At 50.4% G+C, this 10,288-nt stretch overlaps 1 protein-coding gene across 1 annotated transcript in view; it reads right to left on the bottom strand.

Moving 5' to 3' along the window:
• Window positions 1-10,288, bottom strand: part of SLC12A8 (solute carrier family 12, member 8) — a 52,700-nt gene that overhangs the window by 42,137 nt on the left and 275 nt on the right. The window contains exons 2-4 of the mRNA XM_009327132.1: window positions 9,488-9,634; window positions 6,373-6,564; window positions 2,541-2,772 (exon numbers count right to left, since the gene is read on the bottom strand). Coding sequence (XP_009325407.1) covers window positions 2,541-2,772; window positions 6,373-6,564; window positions 9,488-9,634 — 571 coding nt within the window. The remainder of the gene's footprint in view (window positions 1-2,540; window positions 2,773-6,372; window positions 6,565-9,487; window positions 9,635-10,288) is intronic.

The raw sequence follows: 10,288 nt of genomic DNA, 5'->3' as shown, positions 1-10,288 counted from the left end.
GATTATTTAAATCCAAATAACTGCTGCCTGGCAGATGCGCAGTCCTTTGGTATGTGTGCAGCACTTGGAAATGTGAAGTGAGGGAAAAGGCTGCCATGGTAGGAGCAGGAAAGGCAAGATGACTGCACAAGGCCCATTTTACAGGTTCGGAGACCGAGACCTGACGCTGCAAGCTGAGACCCCATAAACGTGTCATAAAACAAGGAAGCAACCCAGGCAAGATGTCAGCTGAAATCTTTCCAGCTCACAGGTCTGTCCCCAAAAATTACCTTTCCCATGGCTCTCCCTGCACGCTGCCCTTCGCATCTCAGTCACCGCTGCAGCTGAAGAACCAAACCCAAAACAACTGCACGCACATGAAGGCTGCGGAGACCTGATCAGTTGACTGCCCACCCCAAAGGGGTCTCAAATGCTTCCCCAGGTGCTGGGCTCAGATGCATCGCACCCCACCACTGCCATCAACCGACTCTCGAGAACGGAGCTTCACCAACACCTGCACATCCCACCCACAGCCTCCTGCCCTGCCTTGCAGGAGGGATGCTTTGCTGACGGGTGCAATCACACCCAGGAGACAAGCATCCATCCATGCCGTGCAGAAAGCATGCAGGACAGAAGGCTTCTTGAAGCCCAGCGCTCACCGTTGGTGCTGACACACCACTCAGAGGCCTTCTGGGGAAATGCAGGACTTGGGAGGAACCAACTGTTCAGCCTGAAATCAAAACCGTTCTCTCACACGGAAGCTATCTGTAAAAGCAGAGAAACCCACAGCTCTCCCCAGCCAGCCTTACGGCCGCAGGTCCCACCATACGGGCAGCGCTGCTCTGGGGTACCGGTGTTTGGGGCTTGGATCCAGCCACCATCAGCCCAACCTTCTTCCATACCCTGGAAACCCTCCTTACTTCAGCCAGCCATGGCTAAACTGCAGCATCTGCGATGCTCAACTGGTTCATTCCTTTCCTTTCTCTATTCTCTGTCAGAAGAAAATGACATAGTGCTCGGCAATGGAGGAAATCAAAGACAACTACGTTGACCTCAACTTGGGCATGCTTCCTCCTGACGTTTGTATTCCTCTAATTCTCTCCTCCTGGTCCCATGTTCACTTTCCTACCATCAGTTCTCACCCCAAGCATTCATTTTCTCTCTACTGTTAGAAAGGTCTCTAGGTCCACATTAAAGGTCTCCTCCGAGCACCACCGAAATGCAAACACCACCACACCCCCGTTTCCTTTAGGAAACAACTTCCTATGAAATGCAGCTGTTTGGAGGAGGTCAGTTGCTTTCTCCGCAAAACATGCCACAGAGAGCACAACCGTCCTCGTTCCGTTCTCGTTTGCAAGTGTCTGCTGAGACTTTTGCCGCTTTCATTTGGGGCATTTCTTACATACTAAATATAAAATGCAAACGCCTTTCCACAAGGCTCTCGCCGAGAGAGGAGCAGCTGCTGGTGCAGTAGCTTCTGCCCCCACCCCATCGTCCTTGTACACCGTATCGGCAGCACAAAATAACACAGCAGTGTGAAAACACAGCCATGCCATCGGTGCTATGAACACCTATGTGACTCACCTCCTGCCACCCAACTTGGCAGCTGAATCCTAACTAAATCAAAACTGAAGATCTTTCCTTTAAACCGACTTCAGCAGGTCACTTGCAACCCCCTAAGGTGCTGCTGGACACAGGGGAAGCCAAGAAAAAGGTGACACCTTCTGTTTACTCAGCTAATTACACTTTGTTATTGCTGGAGTGGCCGCTGCGGCACTCGTGGACCCCTTCCACCGCAGCTCCCCGCATCTTGAGATGTGTTTCCCTGCAAACACCTCTCAGGGATGAGGATGGAGGGAGGGGAAGGGGGCTCGGGATGCAAGCAGGGCTGCAGGTGGGAGCCCCAAACCTCCGCCTTGCCCAAGCTGGAGCCGCCGCTGCAGGCTGAAGTCAGGCTGAGGAAGGTTAACGGGGGAGACTTGCACCCATGGCTCCTTGAAACCCCAGCAGTCACCTGCCCCAGCCCACCCAGCTCCCTCCTCGGCTCCCCAGCATGGCCCTGGGCAGCGAATCCAGCGGTGTGCTACCTGGTGCCAGCGCTGGTGGCACAGGTCACCACAGCCAGGGTCTAAGTGACCTCAGGGTCTCTGGGGAGAAGATCTCCTTAATACAAAGTCACAATCCTCCGTTTTTGTGGGCACAATGCTTAACGCGGGGTTAGACAGCAGAAGGCTACAAAGAGCGACTGCAAACACAGCCGCTCCCTGTTGTTAGAAAATCTCCGAGTGCAATACAAGTACAGCAAGTGCACATATTGAGAGCTCAATTCCTGAAGTTAAACACCTAAATTAATAAGGCATCTTCAGTCATACTCTAGAAATACTTACTCCTTGCAAAATTATGGGTTGCCTCTAGAAGATTGGTACCAAAGGACAGGGGACACGTCTGGAAGCACTGAACTCTACCTCTGTCCAGATGTGTAACTTCACAAAGACACCTAAGGAGAAAACCCTGCGGGATTAATGCCTCCTGACCCCAATGTGTTGAATCCCCAGTTTTACCTGGATCAAGGTGTGTAAAGGACCCGACGACAAAGTCCAGCGTTGAGACAGCCAGTAGGAAGAGCAGCAGGAGCTGGAGCCTGATGATCCACTTCACCCCGGCCAGGTTGATCCCCAGCAGGCCCAGCAGGACAGCCAGGGAGATCCCGCGCACCGCCCAGATGTTGCTGAGGCTCAGGACATCTGCGATGGACTCTGCAAAGCCAGTGATGTACATGGCACCTGCAACGCACTGAAGGACAGAGCTCTCTGAGCGCCCCGCGGGAGAACAAGGGATCCCCATCCACAGCCCCCATGCTGGGCTGGGGGGGTCTCTGTTCAGACAGACATTTGCTGTCACAATACAATATTTAAAGTTACTCTGGCCTACAGGGACTGAACCTTATTGCTGTAAGACAGCACACTGCCAGGGCAGCATGCCTACTGCCTGGGTAAACAGAGAAGGCCGGGTGCTAGGGCCCAGCAACTTTCCACTGGCTTTAAAATTTACTCTCCATTAACGCTCCAGGAGAAACCACACTGGCTTCTCCAAGAGAAAAAAGGATGAGTCAACCTCTAAGTTTCTTCCCTTCTTCTGTTTCTCTGAAGTAAAGGATCCCAGTTCAACACCTGCCTGAAGAATGGCAGTTTGCTTCCCCCTTCATTGCCTCCCAGGGGTTATTTTTAACTCGCTGTTTAGTTTGGATGTAAAGTCTGATGTTTCACTGGCTCCCCATCTCATTGCTGGAACAGAGCCTGCACTTTTGAGGAGAATGCATTGTGCAAGCCATGCCCCCTGAGCTCCTGGGAAAGATGCTTGTTTGTGTTGCTGCAGGGCAGGACATGCACTCTGCCCCGGGTGGCTGAGAGTCTGCAGGACGGGACATCTGCAGCACAGGTTCAGGCCTCAAACCCCACAGTGGAGCAGCAATCCTAAATACCAGGACATTTCCCTCCAGAGGTTCCCACTAGCTGACGTTTCAGCAACAGCCCTTTCCAGTGCCTGGCATCCCCGGCAAACTAGGTTGGGGCACGCAGCTGCACACCAGCACGGGTGGTGTGACCTTGGGTCCTGTGACCCCACTATCCCCATCCACGGATGAGGGATGTGAAGCACGGCTCCCACACGACTGGAAGGGAAAAAACCCCCACCCAAGCCAGCAAGAGTCAGAGCAGACCCCTCCTTTGCTGCAGATCCCCCTTGGACTGACCCACCACCGCTCCACTGAGGGTGTTCGGGACAACCTGATCCATACCGAGCATATGCGGGTTCATGCATGGTTTTCAGCAAGCAAGGTGCATGGGATTCACCTGTTCAGACTCGGACACCTACAACTTGGAGATCCTGGAGAAGGATTCACTTCCATCATAGGAAGACACCTAGCACAGATCAGGTGAACTACACCCTGAAAGTCTCTCTTTCTCCTTGCTGGTAGCCCCACCGTGAGTGTCTCCACCAGAGAAGTCTCAGACTCTGCAGGGTAGTCCCCAAATAAGTGGATGTATTCTTGTTTACTTGTGTTTAGCATGGCCTACACCACCACTGAGTGGACCACACATGTCCTACACGGGTGCTCTCTCCGGAAAACAGGTCCTTCCTGAGCTAGCAGAGGACAACACCCCGTGCCAGCACAGCTCTGCTTGGAGCACCCACAAAAACTGCACTTGAGACCTGAAGCCAAAAAAACCCCAAGCAGAATCTAACTCCAATAAACGCATTAAAACCAGGTGCAGTTCTTGCCTCTCACATGAGGAAAAGCCCTGTAGACAGAAAGCAGTATCACCTAACCCCAACTCCCTGTACCTGACCAGCATGAGTTTTTGAAGAAGTTAAATTTTCTTAACTAAATAAGTTTTCTTTCCTTTCACGCCAAGGACGGCAATGTGCAAGGACACTCTGAAGGGAGCAGAGCGGAGGAAGCCTCTGACAGTCTTAGCACCGCAAGCCTCCTTGAAGCCTTTCCTCTGATGAACCGTGAGCATCACCCGCAGAATGGAGAAGCTGGGTGCCCACAAACACCCTGCTGCTCCGCACACAGCAATGGCCAGGGCCCCAGTGGCACTGTGACACGGGCTGGGTTCTCATCAACTACCTGTCTTGAAATCAGAACCGAGTTCTAGGCTGAAATTTGCAGAAATTGGTCCCTTACAAGCCTTTGTAAACCACGCATTTTGCTGGGCAAGGAACATAGTTGGTTTTCAAGACCCAGACAAGTGCTGCCACTATCTTTGCTTTTGGCATTTTAGGGCTGGACCCTGGAAAACCTCTGCTTGCACAGACAGGTCTTACTGCAAACCACTCCAGGAAAGGAGACTGCAGAGAAAAGCACCGAACCCCGGCCTCATGGTTAGAGCTGCGGTGACCAAACACGCATCGGTCTCCGTAGGACCTAGTAGACGCATGCTGCATCATTTAGGGCAATCTGATTAAGCCTCTCCTCGGGAGCATTCCAGGAGGACAACAAAGCCCAAGCGGGTCTCAGCTCACCTTGGCTGATGCAGCAGGAGCCCATCTCTGCAGCAGCCCCAGGGCACTGAGCCACCTCTCATCTCCCAAGGCATCAGCAGCACGTGGCCAGTCATTCCCCACTTGCCCCAGTCAGACCAGGGAATGGGGAATACCCCCATTTCTGGCTGGACTCGCCTCGTGACGCAGGTTACAGTGCTCCATGAGCATCTCGTAGCGGGGGAGCAGCCTGCAGCTGGTACAAAGCACGTTGGGCAGAAAACACGGCCAAAGAGAAGAGAAAGGCATCAGCTTTCGGGAGCAGGCAAAGCGTTCCTAAGCAAGCTGCCAGCTCCCACCCTGCAGCCTCCTGTGCGCATGGGACTAGGCAGGGGCCGGGGCTGCCGCAGCCCAGCTTTTACGACCGGCAGGACAGGCTGCAACACGATTGCTTTTCCAGACGGGGTCCGCTTGGAGAGGGAGAGTGGAAAATATGACAGGAAGGATTCTCATGTGTGGCCCATTTCCATATCTTGGCTTGTAACTGTGTTCAGTTTGTATTTTATGGACACTTGCTTTTAATCTGGAGTGAAAGGAGAAGAGGGGATTATTTTTGGTTTGGGGGTTTTTAAGGGTTTTCAGAGATTGCTGCAAGCCAGTCAGTTAAAAACAAACCTCAGTAAAAATGCTTCTCTGCTCACCACATTTTATACTGTTCATAACATCTTTAGAGGGGGAGGGGGTTAAGTAACTGCAGGTTTAAGAGATTACTTTCTATTCTTTATGTTTACTACTTGTGTATTTCGGTGCTTTACCATCATGATGGCTCCTTGGGGCCTTTCACAAAACCCAAAACTGTGACTTTCAGAACTCAAGAAGTCCATTAGCTGTGGCCCTTACTGCTGCCCAGCTCTCCTCCCATACCAGCACCACTTCTGCCGGCTCCGGCAGAGAAGCGGCCAAGGCTTGCCCGGTCCCTAAGGGCACGGGGAGCACACCACGACCAACCTGCCAGCCCACAGCTGCTCGCTGCGCTTTAGGTGGCCACTCTGGCCTCTCCCGCTTCAGTTTAAGTCAAATCTCTCGCCAACAAGGGCATGTCCTGGCAATGGGGGTAAATTGGGATGGGAGGGCATGTCCTGCACGGTTTGCTTGTTCAGACACCCAGTTCCTCCACCGTTGTGACCCATGCCAGGCGGCATATTGCCATTTACAGGCTTGCTCTTGGGGAGCAGAGCAGGGCTGAATGCTCCCTGTGGTGCTCTCCCATGCTGTCCAGCATACTGGAGCATTACTCGGATTTTACTTGGAGCATTGCTTCCTGCGGCAGGAAAGCACAAGATTAGTATCTGCATTGCAAAGTTTCTAAATTTTCTTTAAATAACTTTTTTTTTTTTTTTAAATTACCTGGCCAAAAATATAAAGGAGGCCAATGGTCCCCCCTACTTGACCTCCAAGGACAGTAGAAATCATGGAGTAGACTCCTCCACTTCCGATGCTGCACTTCTCACACACCCCAATTCCAGATAAGACTGTCACCAGGGCAACCAAGATGACAAAGGACACCAGAAACATGCCCATTACAATGCCAGTGTTTCCCTGGAATGAAAAAAAAAGAAATCAAATAAAGATCAACTCACACCAGCTCTGTTGAGACCGAAAAAGGACCCATCCGCTTCTAGTCACTAGTGATCAATGAATCTGGAGTCATTACAGGTTAAAAGAAAAACACACACCCCTACTTATTAACATAACAGATTGCCAAATTTACAGTTCCTATTAGCGCCCCTTTGAAGAAGACCTGCCTTGTCCTGGGGCTGGACAGACTTCTGCAGGAGCAGGTTCTGCTCTGTCACCACGCTCCTGCATGAATCACTGATTTTGTCCTCTGGTTTAAAAAGAATGAGGTCAAACAATGATTCAGCCACCATGGGCAGGGGATCACCGCCTATTTGCATGTTTTAAAATGACATGCTTAAAAAAAAACCACTTTCATAACAAAAAGTAGTTTTGAAATTGAACCTCTGGGATTTGTGACAGCTGATATATTAACAGCATCAAGCTCGCATTTTAATTTTTCAGAACATTTACCTTTAAAAGCTCTGATCCTCCCAAACAATGAGATACCAAAGAACAAAACCCCAAAGGCAACACAGCGTGGAAGATAAATAAAACTCTCATAAACCAGCGCACGCTGGGCCTTATCTGCAGGACATACGCCGAGTGGCAGGTGGCTCTCGCTCTCCCTGTGTTCGGGGGAGTTTTGTGCAGAGGATTCAGCCCTGCTGAAAAAAACCTCGGGACGGAGGGAGGGCCCTGGGAGGAGCTGCTGCACCAGCCACAGTCTTGCTGTGGGGTGAAGAGCAAAAGCTTCTGAACAAATGCAGCCACAGGTCCCTGTTGGCAGCTTTAAGGGCCAGCGTCACCTCTGTTTTGGGGGGTTCAGTTTGGGTCAGATGTGCAGAAAGAGAAGGCACTCAGTACCTCCAAAAGCATTCAAGCACCTCTTCTGAGCTCGGGACCTTCCAACGCTCTCGCACATGGCTGTAATTTATTTTCCAGGGTCAAAAGTTTTCCCTCATGCTCCAGCCCACCTTCCCCTGCTGACAAATCGCTCAGTCCAGTGCACAGTGATTCCAACTGTACGATCAGAAATCTCCTCCAGTGCCCAGCACTTTGTCAACGTCTGGCTTCCCTTCTCCTGTCTTTACTCATATTACAGGCCGTGTCCACATCACTCCTTTCCAGCCTTGCTCCCTCTCCTCCTGCTCCCGCAATGCTCATTTCTGAGGTCACGCTAGCCTTGATGGGGTTTGTTTATCACCAGCACTAAAAGGCTGCTCCTCAGCTTTGGGGTTGGTTGAAATCCCAGACTCTTTTTTCTTTTCTTGTTTCTGTGAAACAACAGAAACATATCCAGGATGTTGCTATCATCATAAAATCCTATTTTGGTTCAGCATCCCGCTGCCTTTGACAGGGGCTTTATCTGGTCAGTAGGGAATGGAGCCAAGGTTTGCTGTAAACGCAGCTGCTGGCTGGGTCAGCACCACAGCCCGCTACAACCCGATACTCCTTTTTTAAAAGGACAATTGTTCTTTTTCTTCAACAGTTTACCCTCAGGTTAAAAGGGTTAATAAATACAACACGCTTCAGTTAAAAAAAGAAAAAAAAAAAAAAGCACACATATGCAAACATACACGTAGCCCTGGGCTTTTCCAGAATCTGCTGGTGGCACCAGGCTATGGCAGCAGCTAGTTAATGGGCAATTCAACGGTTCCCACAGAAGAAAGGGTTAACACGAAGACCAGGGAGGAAGGCTGGACTCACAGCAACAATAGCAAGCAGAGAAAGTGGGAAGAAAAAGCCCTCATTAAACACTGATGCTTACTTATGCATGCGTGTTGGAAGGGGTTAGTGCAGCTTTACAATAGCTGTCGAACATTTCAGCAAGATTAGGGTCTCCTGGAATTGCAAAGCTTTACCAGCCCCGGCTCTGGAAATCTATAGCAAAAGCCTGACTCTGCGAACAGCTCGACACATGACCGTCCTCTGCCAGGGGAGCTCTCTGCCAACCCAAAAGGGACTTCTCCTCCCTTCCCTTTTATGCTAGCTTCCAGCTGTTTCAGTCTTTCTTTTATTTACTGGCTTTATTTTTATTTGCGTTTGCTCCAGCAGTAACTTGCTTTCAAAGGAGACGTGGAGGAAATAAGATCAGGAAGAAAAGGGAGCTAGGAAAATCATCCCGACTTCTCCACCACCATGACTGCAGCTCCCCTCAAAGCCTCCAGCGAAGCAATTTTCAATACAGTGTCTTCCTGTCTAAAGCTTGCATTGTCAACGCGTGTCTTCCTGCTCCTTTTGGAAGATGTCCACCATGCCTGTGACACAAACTCATGCCTGTGACACAAACTCTGCCCGAAGCTCAAATCCCACCTGTCCCTGGGGGAGCTTTCCTTCTTCTAAGGGGAAATTTTAAGGGACAACACAATGTTTTGCATCAGAAGGCGAGCAGAGAGACTCTTCCGGGCTCTGACCCTCAGTGAGATACTATCTGGATCCACAAGTGGAAGTCCCTTTGATAGCAATGACAATTTCACCTGACTGAGGACTCTCCATTCAAGACATCGGGGACTCCAACACTGACACGTTTGGAAGAGACATGCTTCAGTGGTGTTAGGAAGATGGCTGAGTAGCTGTAACTACGGCAATATGCTTTACCTGAAAAGCGGTTATTTTGTCTCAACAATACAACACCAGGGTGTCCCTGTTCATTGTCAAGGTTGGTTGTTGTGTTTTTCTTTTTCTTTCCTAAAGCTAAAATAGGAAACCACTCACAAAGACCACTTCAGCTTTACATTTTAGTGGAACTTTTTGAAATGCTACAAAATACCAGAGGACGTAAGCAACGCCTACAATGAACAGCACAGAATCCAAAACACTTGGGTGGTCATGGAGATACGAGGTAAGGAGGTGAGGAGGAAAATGCCTATTCACACACTCAACCAAGTCAGCACTCACTCACCACGAGCCATCCCGTCCTCAGGAAAAGAACTACTCCAAAAATGTTGATCATGCAGGAGGTGAAGACGCCATCCCATGTTCCAAAAAGCACCGGCTCCCACACAAACAGCTGGATCTTCCACCAGGGCTTGGTCTGTGTTTGAGATACCTAAAGGAAAGCAAAGCCTTCAGTTTTACCTCTCATGCTTTACAGGCAGGCTGCAGAAGTGGTGTAACAGCCAGCCACCAACAGTGGGATGGCCACCAACAGCTGCTAAGACACCACTTTGCTGCAAGTTGTCTCTAAGACAAAGGTGCAGCAGAGCTGTCGGGATCCCTAGGCCCTGGAAGAGAGGGTTCCCTGTAATACCCTATTTATATTCTTGTAGGATAAGCAGCAACAGAATCCTACTCAGCCTCACTGAATTAACCCCGTTGGTAATGTTACATGAACCAAAAACACGATTCAAGGGGTCTTTTACAGAGCCTACAGCTATACACTGTAGCTTCTCCTTCTGTCCCTGCCAAGCACCCCACCAAGACAAGCAGGGTCCTCAGTGCAGAAAGGGTCCTCACTGGAGAAGTCTCTTAGATGAGATGACAAACGAGGCTGGACCAACGGGGACTGACAGAGTAGGTTAAGATGGTCTTCCCATCACACACAGTCATCTCTGATCAGGACACTATGCTTCTAGCGGAGACACGGGACTCTGGTACTTGGGGCACCAGAGAACTTCAGAGCTGCTGGACCTGAGACCTGAAACTCCAGGGAAACGGCAGTTTTCCTATTGCAACTGCTCCCTCCTGCCCTCTGGAAACCAAG

The sequence above is a fragment of the Pygoscelis adeliae genome, unplaced genomic scaffold, assembly GCF_000699105.1.
Source record: "Pygoscelis adeliae isolate BGI_AS28 unplaced genomic scaffold, ASM69910v1 Scaffold227, whole genome shotgun sequence".
In the NCBI taxonomy this organism is placed as follows: Eukaryota; Metazoa; Chordata; class Aves; order Sphenisciformes; family Spheniscidae; genus Pygoscelis; species Pygoscelis adeliae.
The sequence above is the reverse complement of the archived record's forward strand: the minus strand, read 5'-3'. Positions and strand labels throughout refer to the sequence as shown.